This window comes from Simochromis diagramma, unplaced genomic scaffold, assembly GCF_900408965.1.
Source record: "Simochromis diagramma unplaced genomic scaffold, fSimDia1.1 OVJJ01000590.1, whole genome shotgun sequence".
Taxonomy (NCBI): Eukaryota; Metazoa; Chordata; class Actinopteri; order Cichliformes; family Cichlidae; genus Simochromis; species Simochromis diagramma.
The window spans coordinates 843118-864447 of record NW_024387057.1 but is presented as its reverse complement, the minus strand read 5'-3'; the positions used below and the strand labels follow the sequence as shown (position 1 = coordinate 864447).

Below are 21330 nucleotides of genomic sequence, written 5' to 3'. Positions count from 1 at the left end.
TAGTACATATACTAACACAAGCAGCTACATTTACACGAAGCACAGGCCTTACTGTCGCTCTAGTTCCATTTAACTTTTATTCAGACTCATATTAGAGATTAGAAGTGCTTGCTATCAGCAATCTGGGTCACAGTAATGAGTTTGTGGAGTTACATCATGTTCCATATGTGCAGGATCACTGTGTAGAAATAGAACTGGAAACTGAGGAATGATGTTTCATATCCAAAGCTCTTCATATCAAAGAAAACAACAAGAAGCCTTTTAATATTAACAATATCCCATACTCGAAGTTCTAAAACAAGATAAGCAAAATGTAAACTAACTTTAAACTGAATTTATTAGCCTTGTTATCCTAGACAACGCTACCTTATAAGTCTCCAGATAAAGGATGAGAAGAGTCAGAGTATGTCAATATTATCCGTAAAATGAGTTTTCTTATCTGATCTGTGCCTTTTTATGAATTCAACACATGCCACAGTATTAATAATGAGTCTTTCCCAAGTCACGATATTCACCCTGATACTTCCATATTTGATTTTAGGAGCACAGTGTTTGGCATCAGGTATTTGACTTTCAAACATTTTTCAGTACCGTAAATGTGCTCATTCAGTTCTCAATGTTACTATAAAAATACTCTAATGATAAAAGGAATACTACTTGTTTTATGTTTAGGGTAATTAGTTTAGGCAAAGAAAAAAAATGGAATAAATCTGTGACAAAAAATTCTCAATTTTAAATCCTGTTCAAATAAAAGAAATTATTGATGTATGCTACATTTTAAATACGTCAACACTTCAAAGTCACATTATAACGTCACAATTAAAAGGTGTATCTTTACATTTGGAGCAGTTCATATAGGACTGGGGAGTGTGCAGGTACTGGGATTGTCTCAATTGACAATGAAGATCAAATTGAGATAAACCATCATTTATAACCAATAACAATACACACATGAAACCTATATCTACAAAAAATAAATAAATAAACAAAAAAAATGCTGTAGCAGGTCCAAATGCAAGAAACTGAATAACCTCTGAATGATGGACCTGAAGTTTTTGGATTCAGGTGAGTCACCATTATTAAACCTGTTTTTTTTAACTTATGTGATTTTTTTTGTTTGTTTTTTACAAAAACCTTTTAATAATTTAATTAGTTCATAATTTATGTGCACATTTTCTTTTTACCTTTATTGAAGACACCCAGAGGTCAGAGAGGTTTTATCTGATATCATCATTTGTTTTATAGAACCATTACAAATGCATTTCTGAATCAGCTATAAGCTTAAATTCATCAGCTCCTGTAGGAGTAATGCTTTATACTGATCAAGAGCAAATCTTTTAACATCTACTAGACATTTCTTGTATCTTATTTTGGAGTATAGAGTACCAATATACGTGGGAAACTTAATAACATTTGAAAAATAGAGCCTAGGGCTCTCTTTTTCCTTTTTTATTCAAATAGAAGGTGAGTGGATACAATGATATAATGATCACCACACATAATTTAAACTTCAGCAATAATATGTATGCTTTTTTTTCTTTCTTTCTGAGAAGACGTAGCTCTCTATCAAATATTAAGCTTTACTATAATCATCTAAATCACATGAGAGCACTTTTCACCCTGCTGTAAGGCTTTTTGAGTGAAGCCTTGAAGTTCATACAATAGGGCTTCATGGGAGAGTAATTACTCATGTAAAGGCAGACTTTTTGCAGTAAAGCAGCCTTTCACAGTCAAAACGATATGCTATAGCTTGAAAAGTCCGATTAAGAAATGTGCTTTTATCTACAGCGAGTCTACCTGAACTTTGACTCCATGTGAAAAAATTAGCAGTTTAAGAAAAAAAATAATGGCATGAGTTGTAAATCTAACAGCTGTAATGTTTTGCTCAGAAACTAACAAATGACTATGACGTTACATGTGTATTTACAGATCCACTCGCTGGCCACTTTATAAGGTACATTTGTTCAACTGCGCAGTATTGTAAATATGTAATCAGCCAATTATCTTGCAGCAACTCGATGCATTTAGGCATACATACTAATAATGACTTGAAGTTCAAATTGAGCTTCACAATAAGGAATAAAAGTGACTTTAAACATGCTGCTAGTGTTTGCTGTTTTTATAGCCTGGTTTCACTCAGCGGTGTGGTAAAATAAGTGTGCTGCTTCCATATTTGGTGGGGTTGGTTTTCTCATCTATTTTGAAGGACTCTGCTTTGTTGGAGGTTTCTAGAGTACCTTCATTTTTAGATACTAAATGTTTGGAGCCTGGCACAGTGTTTTCAGACACGCCCGGGATTGTATAGCATCGCTATAGCAATGATATGACATTTTTTATATTATATTTATAATATTATTATCACTGACCATATGATATGGCCCAGCCCTGGTTGTTACTACAGTTAAGATTTACCACTGATATTTTTATGTCCCTACTAATATTTTGGGGGTGTGAAACATGGTCTCACAAATGCAAAATGTAAAGAACAATAATTAGAAATACAATTCAATGAAAGAGCAGATCGGCTGAGTTCAAAGGACACAAGGGGATGATTGAAGAAGACTTTTAAAGGGCAATGACTGCTCAGCAAATTAAGCATGATCATCTTAAAGAAACTGAAAGCTGCAATAAATAGAACTAGTAATAAATAAGTCATAGGTTATTTTATTTTTTTTATTTGTTAAAGGAGGATGGATAAAGATGAGTGTTTGCCACAAGCTGGCGAGCCAGTTAGGAGTTCAAAGAAAGAACGAGAGGTTTTTACACAAACAAATCACAGATGATACTGTTCTCACAGATGGAAAAAAAATGAGTCATTGAAATTTGACTAGCTGTTAGTACACTTGGACGGCACACCTAAGTACAGGCTATGTGGGGTAAACATCAGAATCAGAATCAGAATCAGAAAGGGGTTTATTGCCAAATGTTGAGCAGGTTTACAACATTAGGAAATTGCTGCGGTGCTTCAGTGCAAACATAGTGTCATAAATAGCACTTAAATAGACATGAAAAAATAAAAGTAGGAATAAGAATTAAAAGTGCTACGTAGAAAGATATATACATGAGTGCAGGTGGTGATCAGTGCCAAACATGGAATGATGCAGTGACACAGCGTAGGGTCATGTGTTAGTGGCGGGGACAGTCATATGGTTATTGTTCATGTGTCCAACAGCAGAGGGGAAGAAACTGTTCTTATGGCGAGAGGTTCTGGTGCGAATGGACCGGAGCCTCCTGCCTGAGGGGAGCAGGTCAAACAGACTGTGTCCAGGGTGAGAAGGGTCAGCTGAGATCCGAGCTGCACGCCGCAATGTCCTGGAGGTGTACAGGTCCTGCAGAGATGGGAGTCTACAGCCAATCACCTTCTCAGCAGAGCGCACAACACGCTGCAGTCTCTGTTTGTCCCTGATAGTGGCTCCAGTGTACCACACGGTGATGGAGGAGGTGAGGATGGACTTGATGATTGCAGTGTAGAACTGCATCATCGTCCGTGTTGGCAGGTTGAATTTCTTCAGCTGCCTCAGGAAGTACATCCTCTACTGGGCTTTCTTGATGACGGAGGTGATGGTGGGCTCCCACTTCAGGTCCTGGGTGATGGTGGTACCCAGGAAGCGGAATGAGTCCACAGAGGTGATGGGGGTGTCAGTCAGGATGATGGGGGGGAGTGGAGCTGTGTGCTTCCTGAAGTCCACAATAATCTCCACTGTCTTCTGGGCATTCAGCACCAGGTTGTTGTGGCTGCACCAGGACACCAGACGTTCAACCTCCCTCCTGTAGGCAGACTCATCCCCGTCTGAGATGAGCCCAATAACGGTGGTGTCATCTGCAAACTTGATTAGCTTGACAGACTGGTGGGTGGAGGTGCAGCAGTTGGTGTACAGGGAGAAGAGCAGAGGAGAAAGAACACAGCCCTGAGGGGAGCCGGTGCTGATGGTCCGAGAGTCCGAGACATTCTTTCCCAGCCTCACATGCTGCTTCCTGTCCGTCAGGAAGTCAGTGATCCACCGGCAGATGGGATCAGGCACATTCATCTGGGAAAGCTTGCCTCGGAGATGGTCTGGAAGGATGGTGTTGAAGGCAGAGCTGAAGTCCACAAACAGGATCCTGGCGTAGGTTCCTGGGGAGTCCAGATGCTGCAGGATGAAGTGTAGGGCCATGTTGATGGCGTCATCTACAGACCTGTTGGCTCTGTATGCAAACTGCAGGGGGTCCAGGAGGGGGGCCGTGAGGGTCTTGAGATGGGAGAGAACTAGGCGCTCAAATGACTTCATGACCACAGATGTCAGAGCCACAGGTCTGTAGTCATTTAGTCCAGTGATCCTAGGTTTCTTGGGGACAGGGATTATGGTAGAGGACTTGAAGCAGGCAGGCACATGACATGTCTGCAGTGAGGAGTTGAAAATGCCAGAAAACACTGGGGCCAGCTCGTTTGCACAGTGTCTGAGGGTGGCAGGAGACACGCCGTCTGGGCCGGGAGCTTTCCGAGCATTCAGGTTCTTAAACTGCTTCCTCACATCTGCTTCATGAATATGAAGAGTTGTGGTGGGAGGAGGTGGTGTGAAATCCTCTTTTGTGTGGGGTGAGGAGGGGGGTGTTGTAGGTGAACAGTTTGAAGGTGGTGATGGCTCTATGGAGGGGGGAGAGGTGGGGGAATGAGTGTCCAAAATGCCTCTATTGTTGGGGCCGTTGGAGGTGTGAAGGCTGCCTGATGGCTCGTCAAAACGACAGTAGAAGTTGTTGAGGGTGTTGGCCAAGAGCAAGTCGTCAGTGGAGTGGGGGGTTTTAGGCTTGTAGTTGGTGATATTCCTAAAACCTTTCCACACAGAGGCCGAGTCATTCTCTGAGATCTGCTGCTGCATCTTCTCAGAGTGCTGATGTTTAGCAATGTCCACTTCTTTAGTGAACCTGTACTTGGCCTCTCTGTAGCAGTCCCTGTCTCCGCTTCTGAACGCCTTTCTCTTTTCCAGCCACAGCTTTTTGAGTTTAGGAGTAAACCAGGGTTTGTCATTGTTATAACTCACCCTGGTGCGTGATGGCACAATGCTGTCCTCACAGAAGTGGATATAGGAGGTGACAGTGTCCGTAAACTTGTCCAAGCTGTTAGAAGCAGCCTTCAATGTGTCCCAGTCTGTGGTCTCCAAACACGTGCGAAGCTCCTCCACAGCCTCGTTGCTCCACAGTTTTTTAGTCCTCACGACAGGTTTGGAGAGCTTCAGCCTCTGTCTGTACGCGGGGATCAGGTGGATCATGACGTGGTCAGAAAGTCCGAGTGAAGCGCGGGGCACCGCGCGATAGGCCCCGCTGATCGTGCTGTAACAGTGGTCCAATGTCCTCTCCTCTCTGGTCGGGCATTTAATATACTGCTTATATTTCGGAAGCTCATGGCTCAGATTGGCTTTGTTAAAGTCCCCAAGAGCAATGATGAGAGAGTCCGGGAATGTCCGCTCCATGTGGAGAATCTGCTCCGCGAGTGCGCACTGAGCTGCCTGCGCATCTGCGTCTGGCGGGATGTAAACAGCGGCCAGGATGAATGAAGCAAACTCCCGCGGAGAATAAAACGGTTTGCAGTGGATAAAAAGATATTCCAGAGAGGAAGAGCAGTGCTGAGCAATCACTGTCACATCTGTGCACCAGCCACTATTGATGTAGAAGCAGACACCTCCACCTTTGGACTTACCGGAGAGAGCGGCCTGCCGGTCCGCGCGCAGCAGATGGAAGCCCTCCAGCTTGAGCGCGCAGTCTGGGATGTTCTTACTGAGCCACGACTCCGTAAAACATAAGACACAGGAGGAGGCAAAGTCTCTGTTCATGCTTCTCATCAGGGCCAGTTCGTCAATCTTATTCCCGAGTGAGCGTACATTAGAAAGGAAGATCCCAGGAAGAGCAGTTCGCAGTCCGCGTCTCCTCAAACGCACGAGTGCGCCGGCTCGCTTCCCTCTCTTTCGGCGTCTCGCTTTCCTGGTCAGAGTCAGCAGTAAATCTGCCGCAGATGCGACAAATATTGGAAATAAATCCACAGGCGTTGTAGTCCTGTAGTTAAGGAGCTCTTCTCTGGTGTAAGAGTATCCAGAGGAGTGCCCAGACACAGAAGAAATGCACAAAAACAAAACAAAAGTAACGCACTGAAGCACCAGGGCATCCATACGCGGCGCCATCTTGGTAAGGCGATCATTATACATGATATACATTATACAACATTATACATGAAGCGCTCACTGTTTGGTTAGGTCAGGGTTTTCACTCATTCGTTTGAATTTAAGCTGATGTTCTTCACTATCTGTTGCCAAATTCCAATTTCATACTACAGCTAGGCAGATATCACTCAAGCTAGTGTCCCAGCCTGAGTAATATCTGCTGATATATTATACAATGCAGCTGCCTAAATCCACAAAGATCCATAAACCTCAGAGCCACAGCAGCAAAAAAAAGGTCAGCAGATCACACAGCCTCTACACAAACAAAACAAATCTAACAAAGCCACTAAGACAAACAAATATATATCTATGGTTGTTATCTGAGCTGCTGTTAGAGCTGTCCAAATCCCGCTTTAACCCCTGGATCATACCAAAAATGCATCTGTAGCTCACAGCTAACGTGTTTACTTGTGTTTTTATGTAAACAGGCTTCTAGATTTTTATCAAAAAAGATTTTATAACCCTCTAAAATGCTAATCTTCTTCAACAGGGTGATCCACTCATGCCAAAAGAAATGCTGCAGCCATCCATCACCTCCATTGCTGATTTAAAACTGTAACTTCCAGAGGCCTGTACATCTAAAATAGCTCATTCATAAACACTTTTCAGTTTTATCATTCATCTGGTGTCATGTTCCTATGAATGCTAAAGATCTACTCATCCAGACAGACTTGGCGGTAATTTCTTTCACTAATGAATCCACTCACAAAGATCAACAAAGGCAATTCTTTGTTAAAGACACTCAAAAAAATATATCTGCCCAGATTGCCGACTTTAAGTTATTCCCCATATAATTTTTGTTACATAAGTACAATGTACTTACATTTAATTTAATCTGGTCAAATGAAATTTACTAGACCAAGCACATTTTTCTTAATGATGAATTATTTAAATAAATTAACCTTTGATTATATATATTTAAATTGCATTTGACTGAAAACCTATTTACAGATAACCTCTTTAACACAAGCATTTCGTGTGTATTTGAGGTACTTTCACATACAAGAACTGCATCAAAGGCTCAGATCTGAGCCAAACCCTAAGCCTATCATTATCACAATACTGAGAGCTGGCACTGTTTACACTGGTCTCATATCCCCGAGTTAGCACAAAAAAAGAATGTGTACACACAAATTAACACGCAGCCCTGCTCAACTGGCTTATTTCAGATTAATATACATCTACTTATGTCCTTCCACTAATCTGCCTGTCAGCATGTCCCTTTCTGCTTTGCTGAATATTACTGTAGGCTGTTAGCCTATCAGTCTAATCCTGGTGGGTTTAGGAATCAAGTGCAGTGTTTGCAGACTGGACGTAAAATATCATTACCTCCAAAAATTGCAAAAAACAAAAAACAAAAAACCCAATCAGCTGTTATTAATGAAAAAAACTGCAGTTAATAAAAAGATAAAAAATATTACCAGTGTCTACTGTTAACATCACACCAACAAACTGCAAGCTTCAATATTTGGTAACAACTCTGATATGACCCACCTGAGACTCTCACATTTGGTTATATTACCACATTTAGTAGCACTCTTTGTGGGGAGAAGAGAAAAAAAAACTTCAATTTTGCTTTCAGCACACTGCTGGGCATGGTTAAAGTGCGATCACACACGCTCATCTATGTCTTCCTGTCTTCTTTTAGCTTCTTTTCTGTCACCTTTATATCCACTGACCTCGGCCCTAAGTAACACAGACGTGTCCAAGCCCATGAAGTGGTCCAAGCTACAACAAATATAAAATTTCATATGAAGACAACTGAGGGAGACTGATCCCGCTGATATGCAGCAGATGAAAGCGCACAGTAATTTACAAAATCCTCCTGGGAAAAGATTTTTAAAAAACAAACAACAACAATAACATTTTGTGTGTTACAGATTACCACAGATACTCGCACACGGCAATGTTCAAAGGACAAAAGAAAATGATTGAAATCTCCACAGTAAAATTTTTACTGCTTATTATAAAATACTTTTACTGTACTAAATGTAACAACTTCTAAGAGACACTCTTCCTGTGATATCTGAGCCAATCCAAACCCTGTAAAACCAGCCATCAGTGAACCTAACAAAGGTCTGCAAAGTGGTCTGTGAAGGCAACAAGTATCCATAACTACTGGGAAGGAGATTAAGTTTTCATAGAGATAAACACATAGTCATTGTTCCCTGGCATGCCTCACTGTACCATTTCTGCTTTTCAATCAAAAAAATAATTTAAGTCAGGCTGTGTCATGGCTGAAATGGTTAATCTGTGGTTATGCGTCATCATGAATTCTAACAGGGAATTAGTTACTCTATTTTTTTCCTTTCGTTTACCTTCTAATAAACAATGAATACAGAAGAAGTCCCATATGGAAAAGATATATATAAATCTTATAAAGTTTTTATCTGTCTTGTATGAAACTTGTATGAAAAGCATACAAGGGTGAAAACACATATAAGATCCCTTGAAAAATTATATAATGAAACTTGTATGTTTTGTATACTTACTAAAAAAATATATGAAAGTAATGAGAAAGTGGCCACTTTCATGAGTAAATCATATATGTTTTTACTATTTCTTTTCCATATGGGGTGCTACGTCAGTTAGCCAAATATGAAGCATCTAAAACTGTAGCTCATGTCCAAGATGAGTAAAACTGTTTTTTTTGTTTGGGTTTTTTTTTTTTACGCATCTATATATAGTAATGTGAAAATGAAAGTTTCACACGACTACTCACCATTTCCTTTCCTATCCTTTCCTGTGAAAAACAAACCCTTACTTACCCCTTACTTACTTAAGAGGGCAAGTAGCAGTTTAGATATTCCTAATCAAATCCGTTTGATTAACTGATCATCAGCAACTGTGAGCACCTCTATAAAAGCAGAAGTTTTGGCAGTCTGCTGGTCTGGAGCACTCAGGTATATGTTAACACAAAGCCACAATGTAAGCAAATTAGCCTCATGGTCAGACCATGTAACGCTCAGAGAACCTGCTCAGAAAAAACAACAAGTGCGACATTCAAACATTACAGGCCTCAGTGGCATGTTAAATGTTAAAGTGCATGAAAAAGTTAAAGTTCATCATATTAGACAAAGACTTAACAAGTATGGCTTGTTTGGAGGGGTTAGCAAGAAAAAGCATCGTCTCTCTAAAAAGAATAAGCCAACTCGGCTGTAGCATCTGAACAGGAATTACAGGAAAATGTGTTTTGGACAGATATGACAAAGTGGAAGTGTTTGGCCATAATACACAGCACCACGTTAGGAGAAAACCAAACATACACAGCACAAACACAGCATACCAAATGTCAGCATGGTGGTGGAGGCATGATGATTTGGGCTTGATTTTCAGTCACAGGACCTGGACACCTTGCAATCACCGAGTCGACCATGCACTTCTCTATATACCAACGTATTCTAGAACAAAATGTGAGGCCGTCTGTGTGACAGCTAACGCTTAGCCCAAAGTGAGTCACACAACACGTACAGCAGCAAATTTACAACTTACAACTTGTGTGTACTCAGTTTTTCATATGACTGTGCGTGATTTCCTGTACCAAATGTATCAGCAAACTGGTTTCCTCTTTCAGTACCTCCCCCCTTCCCAAATAACTTTATGCAAATTATTTTTGCAGTCTGTTGCCACACGACTGAGTTATTCAGTAGAACTTAAAAAAACAAAAACATTCGAATCTCGGGTTAGTGTGGGCTGCCTATATGTTGAATATTACAGCCGTTGCTGTTTGTCTGTCTGTCTCACCAGTTTAAAGTGGGCATTTCCTGTTTCTAAAAATTGCAGGCAATCACACCATCATCTGGCACATTACTACAGAATGACTTAGAAGTACATTTAAATAATGCATACAACAGTATACACTCACTTTTCTTTGCAGTAGCCATCTCACAGGAATGAGTCCAATACAGACACACTTAGTCACACACTGTCACAGCCTTGTCATCTCAGCAGTCCGACCTCAAAACAACTCTGCAAAAAAAAAGGAAAAAAAAGAAAAGTTAAGAAGTTAGGAGGCAATCACACAAGGGGGTGACAACAGAAAACAAGAGGAAGATTTACAAAGATTTACATGAGCGAAAAGTAAAAACAGTGAAATAATGGCTGGACTCCCTGTGCTTGTTCCTAAATCCTCAACCCCCCGTTAGCGTGTATTTCAGCTGAGAGCACAGCTGTCCTGTACTAGTCAAGCCAGGAGAACCAGAGACTCCCGACAGAGACTTCAATTAAAGGAAAACAACAAAACAGTCTAAGAGGATTAGCTAGGGGCTGAGGCTGCTGCTGCCAGTGGGCTTCGCACAGATGGAAAATCTTCATCACTACTCTTCTTATAAACACGGAGAAACTTTAACTATATTTATGCAAAGTACAGTGCAGCACAAGGTAGTCATAGCCAGTACATGAAAGACATAGCATGCAGGTCTATTTAATATACTACTACGATAACACTCAAAGATAGCAGTCTTATTTTCAGGCAGTACTGCTGTTATACAACAATAACCAGCAGGCCTGACAGAGTTCAACAAGCAGCAGCTTTAAATAATTTTAACCAACAGGTGCAAGAACTTGTGACATTGCTATAGAATTTTTTTAGAAGTGGCATTTGTAGTGCATCCAATTATTTGACCTGGTGACACAATTTTTAAGTTAAGTCAGGTGTTAAGATTTGGAGCAGCTAATGCTATTATTAGTACAAAAGGATGTTTTATGAAAAGTATGGAAGCACGTGAGTGCCACTTTAAAAAAAATAATAATAATGCTAAAAAAAAGTTCCCTCATTGCTTTAACACTTTATCATTTTAGGCCTACATTACAGAAAAAAATTGAATTGAAATTGAATTGAAAGCCTTTATTCTCATTACACAATAATATTCCCTCTCACACCCACGCACATCTTCATACATCATTTTGAAACTTTATATTTCAAGAGAGGACATGGAAGAAGTTTTTTCCCCCTGTGAGCACAAAACTTGATGAGTTTTCTCACTGAGGAAACACTAAATGGTGACAGTGAACATGTTTTATTTTTACTGTAGTAAGTTCAGAGCAGGGTAGGGCAACACTGACTTTGGTACAGTAAACAGTAAAACAACCAAAAAGAAAGAAATGTTGAAATCCATAAATTGGAGTAGATAGGACCGAAAACTTTAAAATAAGCCTGAGCCGTTGATCTAAACAACAAAAACTCTGGTAGAAAATGTTGGTTTTTCTGTGTCAGTCTGACAATAATAAACCTAAATGCTTGATACAGTACATTCATATATTATAGCACATGAATGGATTGAAAACAAGCAGTCACAGATACAAATCATCAATATGAAACCATTTTCTCCAATGGTCTGTGTAATTTACTCAAGTGTCAATGTCATCACAGTAGAGACCCACATCACGAAGGGGAAAAAAAGCTCGGCTAATATTTGTTATTTACGTGCACATTTTTGTACATACATACAGCAGTACCCATAATACCACCAAGAATATTAAGTGCTTTATTTATTTGCTTTCATCTGTCTGAGGTGACACAATCAAACCAAGATATCAGATTGTGCAGTGAATTGTACTTGCCAATCTGCTCTGAAAACCTTCTGTGAGCTGGAGGGTCACTCGAGCCCGAAGCTGGTCGAAAACTGGATCTTGTGCTGCTACACTGTTAACTTCTTAAAGCTCCAGAACAGAATTAGTGCAGTAACAGGTGACATTTAGCAGGATTTGTTTACAGATTTAAGAAAAAACGTGTGTGTCTCCTTTCGCATCACAAGCGCCCTGCTGAAGCTACAGCTTTTATTCATTTTTTAAAAGTTTTACTTCTAAGACATCAGGGGTCAGTTGAGATGGGCCACAGGTTTGTTCCACCAGGCTGCAAGAAAATTTAAGCTCATTAATTTGAGACTCTTTATGTCATGATAATAACTAATCTCAGCTCAGACAGAAAAATGACTCACATGCATGTTAAATGCTTTTTTTTGCCCATTTTTAACAGAAAAAAAATTGTATTCCAGTTTGGAATTGTCAAAAAACAAATGCTGCTGACGTTTAATCAGCCCTAGTAAAGGTTCCTGTCCAAAATAAAAGATTTGCCAAGTCTGACCTTGTTCTTAGAAGTCGCTAAGTCCCTTTAAATAATTTCTAAAGGAACCGATGAGGTCTGTGAGACAAATGACCCCAAGAATCCCACTTGCTTTGCACTTACTGCTTTTTTAGCCAAAGGGAGAAATAAAAGTGGACCAAGTGAGGACCAATGCCAGACTCGACACTTTTCTTGCTGCAAATGGTAAAGTAAGGGTGTAACAGCCTGGAACAGAAATTTTACAGTGTCACATCCACTGAGAGTGCTGCAGAAATCAGACAATGATCCACTTTTAGTGGGGCAAAATACCAGTCCTGTTTCAAGCACCTAAATGGGTCGCTAAGATTAGAAAGCCACTGATGGGATTCAAATGTGCACACTTTGAGCTGTAGAATCAGGGTGGTGACACATTAGGTATATATGACTGGATAGATACACAAAATTTTACAAGGTTAAAAAGTGTTTACATGGATGTGTTGGGTGATCTGTGTCACGTAAAATACCACAACATATAGCTTATTCTAGGTTTATACTTGTGTTTTTGTTGTGGTGGAACACAACTGGGCAGGTTTTAAACAAAGCACAGGGAAAAAAATGTGAATGGTCAGATTATTCTTTAACCTGCTGTAAGACTGTTGTTAATATCTGTCTTCATCTTCTTTACTCCAGTTTGACCTACTGTACTCAAACCGTGCCTGCCTAATGACTAATTATTAAGGACATCCTGCTGTGACAAGTTTCAGATATGTGACTAAACTGTTGGCTTGGTCACAACCTGTCAGACCATATGACTAACACTGCGTTCCTTGCACTGTTTCACTTCACTGTTATGCAGTCACAAAGTTCACAAGTTTTAATTTGACTAGTATATAATTTTGTTATGCTCACAGTCATTTTGTTAAAACCTGCAAAAACAGATCCCAGGTTGCAATAAATTACATGATCTTTTTCTTCTGCAATACGCTGGGATTTCACAGAGAGCTACTAAAGAGTTACTGCTATTTGCTTAAAACTTGGGGGTACTGGATTCTTTATAAATGTGTTTCTAAGCAAGGCAAGTAGGACAATGCAATGCTATACAATGTCATGCATTCATGGCAGGTGGGGCTAAGAAAACAAATGTCACTGTTAATTACACAAAGTTACTAAATACTGAAAATATTCGCAGCAGTAAACATGTGGGTGGTCTACAGCAATGTTTAGGTAGGTGTTAGGGCTGTTCGATATAACGATATATATCGGATGACGATATAAAAACGTCTATCGTTTCATTTTACGCTGTTGTTTGTTTTGTGGTGTCTCGAAACAAACTGATTACGGCAATATTTTTTCATTATTTTGATGGTCACTGTAGTGGCGATATTAATTTCTTAAAGTTCCCTCTTTCTCTTACATTTAATATAACCACACTACAGACAGACAAGCCTTTGTTTCTATGCTTTGTCGTTAGCAACAACGACGGTAAAACCACCGCGTGTCCGCTTGTTCCACATAAACCTTTCACAATAAAGCTCAAGATCCTGTTGAGACTTTTCAAAATAAACTGAATCATGTGAAAGATGCAGTGTTTACGGATGAGAAGCAAAAAAGAGCAGTCAGGTGCTAAAAAATAAACCTTAGACTCAAACGTTAGAACAGGCTTTTCCCCGCAGCACGCCATGTAATAAATACTCACAAAGAAAACGGCGGCTTTAACAACTTATGTCTAAAAATGTATAGTTTCATGCATCAGTTAAAACAATCGACTCCAGGTACGCGACGCCCAGCTGGAAACACTTCACGCAAGTCGAGCTGCCCGAGATTCACAGAATTTACAGAAAATGTTACATTTTTGTGATTTATATCGTACCGTAGATGTCTTAATATCGGGATATGATATTTTGGTCATATCGCACAGCCCTAGTAGGTGTTAAGTAACATCCATATGAACCCCAGACTTTCCCTGCAAAAGACTGTCTTGCAATAACATAAATCAATGCCATTTGCTTCAGCAGTTTTAATTTTGTGGCTCATCACCTGTTGCTGTATTTCCACACTGACTCAACCTGTGAAATTGCAAGGCCTTGTTTCTTCAAAGGGCAAACCTCATTTATATGCATGACCCCTCATTTAAACCACTAAGCCCAGCCAGGCTTTGTCACCGTCAATGCTGTCACAGCTCTGCACCACGGCCCATAAATTAAAACTGCAGATGCCACAGAGAGCAGCAACAGGTACTTGTTATTTTAAGGAGGTGATTTGCTCCCTGTAAAACAGGAACAAACTGGCAGCAACGGGAACCATAACCAGAATCAGAATCAGAATCAGAATCAGAAAGGGTTTATTGCCAGATGTTGAGGAGGTTTACAACATTAGGAAATTGCTGCGGTGCTTCAGTGCAACATACTGTCATAAAAATATAAAAATAAGAATAAGAATTAAAAGTGCTAAGTGGATAGATATATACATGATATTAGTTAGCATGTCCTGACTACACTATTACGTGACCGAAGTTGTGGACCTCTCTCACACTTTTTGCTGCACGTGGAAGCCACCACAGCACAAAATTACACTGATGCATGAATTATGAAGTGAATGTTGGTATTTGAAATATGAGACAGCTTAGCTGGCAGTGAGTGATATTTTCTTAAGCTTTTATGTGTTTGTACGAGTTATTCAAAGGACTACTCTTTTTTTTTTTTAACTCAGAAGCTTTCAAAGACTCTGTCAAGTCTCATTTAATCGCTTTTAAAGGCACCACTTGCATCTAAATTTGTGCTGATGGATTTTATGTTGCTTTATGAATACAGCTTTAAATGCAGACCATTAAAACTCTTACACCCAAACTCAGCCACAGCCATGCTGGTTTTTCCCCGAGCTTTTTCTGCAGAGCAACAAAGAAAGTACAAGTGGAAGAAGAAGCAAGAATGACTTTTACACAAAACATGAAGCATTAGGAGCTAAATGTGCAGAGGTGAGGTCACAAATAAGGGGCTCTGTTAGTTTCTCTGGTCCACTTCTTTGTAGTAACACTAGAATTATCACACAGTCGTCACAGTGAGTAAAGCGTGCAGCATCGACAATTACTACAATTGCACGTCTGTCTACACAAAGACTCCCTCCTCATCCAGCCAACCAGCCAGGTGGTTTGTTGCTTTCCTCTTAAAAAGTTACCGCGTTTCACAAACGGTCGGGGCTTTCTTTTGTTTTGCTTCCTTGTTGCTTACCTTTACTCACACCATACGGAAGTCGTACATTTAACCGTGGGGTTAAGTGGAAACCTTCTCCGAAACACGTAGCAGCAGCAGCAGCAAAAGCCTCTCTGAAAATCAGGCGGGCACCAAACCCTCACCTCTCGCCTCCGGTTCTACTTTCCTCAGTCGGATGATTTCCGCATTTGGTCACGTGGTGCGGCTGCGGGTGTTGCGCTTCCAAGTCTATATTTTACAAAGGCGAAAAAGGCGGTGGTGCAAAAGCAGAAACGTTCCTCTCTACTCTATGTGCTGCAAAAGAGTGACAGTCAAAGCTGGCTGTAAAACACTCCCAGTCTCCTCTTTCATCCTCGGGGTTTACTGTAGCGGATAGCGCCATCTGGCAGTGCTTTCTGCGCATGGGCAAACTCTAAATGAAGTTCTGTCCCTGACTCTGAAGATGTGTTTTTATTGCAGATACACATTACATCGCTTGATTTAACTTGGTTTTATTAAAAGATATGTCTTCAAACATCACAGCTGCCGGCCAAACTTAAACCAAACAAACAAATGTTAGTTAGTAGTACTGACCCACTGTCCTAAAACCCCAGTTTATTAGCACTACTACTTCATTTCACTGCATTGTATTGGTCCTGTATGCTTCACGTGGAGCATCAGAGACGGTCATCTTCCCAAGACCATTTAGTCACTGGACTGACGTTAAAAGGCTCAGACAGGATTACAGATACTTAAAATGCACACCATAAAGAAAACATGCTTAGCTGATGCACAGAGGAATCATGACATGTTGCACGCTTTCTGTGGTAAACAAGTTAAACCTTGGTGCGCACGTGCAGTCATTTGCTTTGTCATTCAATAACATTATGCTGCTTTTATTTATGACATGGCCGGGCGGATCCAAAGTGGCCCTCTGGCCGGTGGTGGTCCCCAGACAACATTTCGCAAAAGACGTGGTTTAGAACTCTTTACCATGCTGCACCCTTGCATTAATCCTCCTCCGCGAACAGAGGAAAACGTGCTTGACGAGAAGGTGTCATCCTGTTCTTAAGTGTCGGTAAACCTTGTTAAACGACGTTAAATTATTAACCAAGGTGAAGTTGTTCCCCCTACCTTTCTTTTATTATTATTTTTGTATTTGTTGTTTATTTCCTGTATGGCAAATAAACACCCACACCGAGCGCGTGAAAGTCGGTAAGCTCAAGTTTAAGTTTTCAGCCAGCCAACCTTAAGGTCAGATTATGGCGAACATAGAAGAATTTAGTGATGTGTTTCAGTTGAACTGTTTAGAGTTTGTTGGAAAACAATACTAATGTTAATGTCAGGTTAATAACTGGTGACTGAAGGCTGCCACGTAGATGCGACACCGTAAACTTGCAGTTTTAGCTAGCTTTTACAGTCACGTTAAATTGGCGCGATACACTAAAATTTGACCTTTCACACGTGTAAATTTTAAATTTGAGAACAGATTAGTGGAAAACGTCAAAAACTAATAAAAAAGGCATTTGAAAGCATTTATCATATTCTTTAATAAACAATCATGGCTTAAGGCACTTTGCATCTTACATAACATTACACGTTATATCAAAACAGACAAGGAAGAAGAAAAACACTGATAACAACAATGATAAATATGATTTGAAAACATGTCAATTCAATTAAATTTTATTTATATAGCGTTAAATCACAACAACAGTCACTTCAAGGTGCTTTATATTGTACAGTAGATCCTACGATAATAGATACAGAGAAAAACCCAGCAATAATTTCACCCCCTATAAGCAGGCACTTTGGCGACAGTGGGAAGGAAAAACTCCCTTTTAACGGGAAGAAACCTCCGGCAGAAGCAGGCTCAGGGAGGGGCAGCCGGTTGCTGCAGATGGCAGAAGGCAAACAGGATAAAGACACACTGTGGAAGAGAGACAGAGATTAATAGCAGGTACGATTCAATGCAGAGAGGTCTATTAACACATAGTGAGTGAGAAAGGTAACTGGAAAGGAAAAACTCAATGCATCATGGGAATCCCCCGGCAGCCTATGTCTATTGCAGCATAACTAAGGGAGGATTCAGGATCACCTGATCCAGCCCTAACTATATGCTTTAGCAAAAAAGGAAAGTTTTAAGCCTAATCTTAAAAGCAGAGATGTCACTGCAAAAGATGTTAACGGATCACAGTGGTCCCTTTTCTTTTTAACAGCGCATTTCAAAAGTGGACAAGAGGGTCACTTACCTCCGCCTTCGGGTTGGGAAACGGGTCCTGACTGTTGTTAGTACTTGTGCGCCAAACAACAATTCGGAGTACCCAGCCTTCTTGTAACTGGGTGGGGTGCTGGAGAGCACCTCATCTGGTGACTGTTGTTCTACTGGAAGACTTCAATGTTCACATGGGCAACTACAGTGAAACTTGGATGGGCGTGATTGGAAGGAATGGCAGCGTTTTAATTTAACAGAGCTCACTATTTTAAAATGTAAAGATATCGAGGAGGCTCTAACACAACACTTTCCATGTGTTAATTCATAATACTTAGTCTACTTATTATTCTGTCAACATTCATCAGCCCGGCTAGCTCAGTCGGTAGAGCATGAGACTCTTAATCTCAGGGTCGTGGGTTCGAGCCCCACGTTGGGCGCAGCGTTTTTAAGCCCAGGTGTCATCACCTTAATTTTTTTTCTTCAGTGACCACATGATCTGCCTTCCATGTTTGAAAAAAAGAACTATTAAAAAAAAGCTATATACTACCCCTTGTAACTTTCAAAATGAGTAACTCCGTGATATTTTCCATGTGGTCTCTGTGGCGCAATCGGTTAGCGCGTTCGGCTGTTAACCGAAAGGTTGGTGGTTCGAGCCCACCCAGGGACGACACGTTTTTTTGTTGTTTTTTCTTTCTTTTTCTTCATGTCTTTGGATTAATGCAACTTTACAAACCTTTGTAGTAATTTCTGGACCCCCACCCTTTCCCCCCTTGTAAAACGTTATTCACAATATAGAAAATTACTCTAAAATTACAGAAATACTGTATTTCCGCTTTTACTATCCAGTGTGAGTTGCCAGTTTTATTAAATTTGAAAGGTAATTACAGAGAAACTGCAGTCTCCTGCCTTCCCTTTCTGCTGCTGCCCATCCCCCTCACTTGAGCGCTTGTGGCGTTCCTCCATTTTTATTTTCCCGTTTTTGCTTGTCTTGTCGCAAAAACATCAAATAAAAGGAGCAGCATCGTCCCTGAGTGGGTTCGAACCACCAACCTTTCGTTTAGCAGCCGAACGCGCAAACCGATTGCGCCATAGAGACAATATGTGGCGTTTCACTAGCTTTGCCACAGTATTGCTGTGTGTGCGCTCAACAACGGGGGAAGGGAAACAATCAAGCCTGTACCATGTCGTCTCTGTGGCGCAATCGGTTAGCGCGTTCGGCTGTTAACCGAAAGGTTGGTGGTTCGAGCCCACCCAGGGACGTTGATTTTTATTCCAGCCTCACTGTAAAAGATTAAAGATGTTTGTAATGCAACGGGGGAGAGCTGGAATCAGAAACACTGAGACAAGGAAAGGTATCCTGCATGTAACTGCTTGAGATGTATTTTGAATTCAAATGTCTTGATGCATACTCAATCATTCAGGTAAATAAATCACAAAAGGTTGATGTTGTTCATCTGCATATAGCGTTTTCAGTGGGAGAAACAGATGAACAGAATCAACCTTTGGGATCCATATCTAAACCACGTGTGAAGCACAGCTTAAAGACATAGTAAGAATTTACTTTTACTGTACCACTACACGATTTGGTATTTCACAAACACATATTGAAATGTTTCTGTTTTAATAAATTCAAACTAATGGATTTATTTCTTTTAAATTAAGTAACACTTATGAACTACTTCTCCGAATATGGTAGGAAAAGAAAAAAGAAAATTTCAAGCGCCCAACGTGGGGCTCGAACCCACGACCCTGAGATTAAGAGTCTCATGCTCTACCGACTGAGCTAGCCGGGCTACTGGCTGAGTTTGGGGGCTTGGATCAAATGAAGTGTCTGGTTCCTACGTATCAGCCTCAGAATCTTTCCGAATTTGCGTGTCATCCTTGCGCCTTGATTGTTTAAAATATGTGACTTGTAGGTCACACATACTTGGCAGCAAGTATGCAGTTGCGGATGAACAACAGCACCCCAAAGATTCATATCACCCTTGATAAAACAGTTGACTGCGTTCATCAAACGGCCGTCCTGGTTATAACATGGTTGGTTATAACATGGTATAGCCAACATAACTGTCATAACAGTTGCACTGCACGGTTGTGCAGCGTTCTGCATTACCTGACAATAACAGTGATATCGTCCCTGGGTGGGCTTGAACCACCAACCTTTCGGTTAACAGCCGAACGCGCTAACCGATTGCGCCACAGAGACTGACAACGCGCTACCCACAGGTGTCGAGACTGGACGGGGGACTGGGGGAGGGTGTTCCGGTCTTTTTGGTTGTGGGGTAAACGATTGTGCAACAGAGACTGAATAACGCCAAGCAGGGGCGTCGAGACAGGACCGGGTGGCTGGATGGAGGTGCTCTGGTACTTCCTCTCCATACCGCCTTGATTGTTTAAAATATGTGACTTGTAGGTCACACATACTTGGCAGCAAGTATGCAGTTGCGGATGAACAACAGCACCCCAAAGATTCATATCACCCTTGATAAAACAGTTGACTGCGTTCATCAAACGACCGTCCTGGTTATAACATGGTTGGTTATAACATGGTATAACCAACATAACTGTCATAACAGTTGCACTGCACGTTTGTGCAGCGTTCTGCATTACCTGACAATAACAGTGACATCGTCCCTGGGTGGGCTTGAACCACCAACCTTTCGGTTAACAGCCGAACGCGCTAACCGATTGCGCCACAGAGACTGACAACGCGCTACCCACAGGTGTCGAGACTGGACGGGGGACTGGGGGAGGGTGTTCCGGTCTTTTTGGTTGTGGGCTAAACGATTGTGCAACAGAGACTGAATAACGCCAAGCAGGGGCGTCGAGACAGGACCGGGTGGCTGGATGGAGGTGCTCTGGTACTTCCTCTCCATACCGCCTTGATTGTTTAAAATATGTGACTTGTAGGTCACACATACTTGGCAGCAAGTATGCAGTTGCGGATGAACAACAGCACCCCAAAGATTCATATCACCCTTGATAAAACAGTTGACTGCGTTCATCAAACGACCGTATACCTGGTTATAACATGGTATACCAACATAACTGTCATACAGTTGCACTGCACGTTGTGCAGCGTTCTGCATTACCTGACAATAACAGTGATATCGTCCCTGGGTGGGCTTGAACCACCAACCTTTCGGTTAACAGCCGAACGCGCTAACCGATTGCGCCACAGAGACTGACAACGCGCTACCCACACGTGTCGAGACTGGACGGGGGACTGGGGGAGGGTGTTCCGGTCTTTTTGGTTGTGGGCTAAACGATTGTGCAACAGAGACTGAAGTAACGCCAAGCAGGGGCGTCGAGACAGGACCGGGTGGCTGGATGGAGGTGCTCTGGTACTTCCTCTCCATACCGCCTTGATTGTTTAAAATATGTGACTTGTAGGTCACACATACTTGGCAGCAAGTATGCAGTTGCGGATGAACAACAGCACCCCAAAGATTCATATCACCCTTGATAAAACAGTTGACTGCGTTCATCAAACGACCGTCCTGGTTATAACATGGTATACCAACATAACTGTCATACAGTTGCACTGCACGTTTGTGCAGCGTTCTGCATTACCTGACAATAACAGTGATATCGTCCCTGGGTGGGCTTGAACCACCAACCTTTCGGTTAACAGCCGAACGCGCTAACCGATTGCGCCACAGAGACTGACAACGCGCTACCCACACGTGTCGA

The 21330-nt window shown here is 41.3% G+C and overlaps 1 protein-coding gene and 9 non-coding genes across 11 annotated transcripts in view; 3 read left to right on the top strand and 7 right to left on the bottom strand.

The window, feature by feature from the left end:
• The window catches only part of cunh20orf27 (chromosome unknown C20orf27 homolog), a 43631-nt gene extending 27874 nt beyond the window's left edge, over positions 1–15757 (bottom strand). Inside the window, exons 1-2 of one of the 2 annotated variants that reach the window (XM_040045097.1) lie at positions 15462–15757; positions 10057–10160 (exon numbers count right to left, since the gene is read on the bottom strand). In XM_040045097.1, coding sequence (XP_039901031.1) covers positions 10057–10075 — 19 coding nt within the window. In that variant the 5' untranslated portion in view covers positions 10076–10160; positions 15462–15757. The remainder of the gene's footprint in view (positions 1–10056; positions 10161–15461) is intronic. The other variant, XM_040045098.1, reaches the window with a different exon arrangement.
• Positions 15758–18001: 2244 nt separating this feature from the next.
• On the top strand, positions 18002–18074 carry trnak-cuu. Its single transcript has one exon. It is a non-coding gene; the product is annotated as a tRNA-Lys (tRNA).
• A 156-nt stretch (positions 18075–18230) lies between these two features.
• trnan-guu lies at positions 18231–18304 on the top strand. The gene has a single exon. It is a non-coding gene; the product is annotated as a tRNA-Asn (tRNA).
• A 355-nt stretch (positions 18305–18659) lies between these two features.
• On the bottom strand, positions 18660–18733 carry trnas-gcu. The gene has a single exon. It is a non-coding gene; the product is annotated as a tRNA-Ser (tRNA).
• A 90-nt stretch (positions 18734–18823) lies between these two features.
• On the top strand, positions 18824–18897 carry trnan-guu. The gene has a single exon. It is a non-coding gene; the product is annotated as a tRNA-Asn (tRNA).
• Positions 18898–19357: 460 nt separating this feature from the next.
• On the bottom strand, positions 19358–19430 carry trnak-cuu. Its single transcript has one exon. It is a non-coding gene; the product is annotated as a tRNA-Lys (tRNA).
• Positions 19431–19769: 339 nt separating this feature from the next.
• Positions 19770–19843, bottom strand: trnan-guu. The gene has a single exon. It is a non-coding gene; the product is annotated as a tRNA-Asn (tRNA).
• Positions 19844–20266: 423 nt separating this feature from the next.
• Positions 20267–20340, bottom strand: trnan-guu. Its single transcript has one exon. It is a non-coding gene; the product is annotated as a tRNA-Asn (tRNA).
• A 408-nt stretch (positions 20341–20748) lies between these two features.
• Positions 20749–20822, bottom strand: trnan-guu. Its single transcript has one exon. It is a non-coding gene; the product is annotated as a tRNA-Asn (tRNA).
• Positions 20823–21229: 407 nt separating this feature from the next.
• Positions 21230–21303, bottom strand: trnan-guu. Its single transcript has one exon. It is a non-coding gene; the product is annotated as a tRNA-Asn (tRNA).
• Positions 21304–21330: the final 27 nt, after the last annotated feature.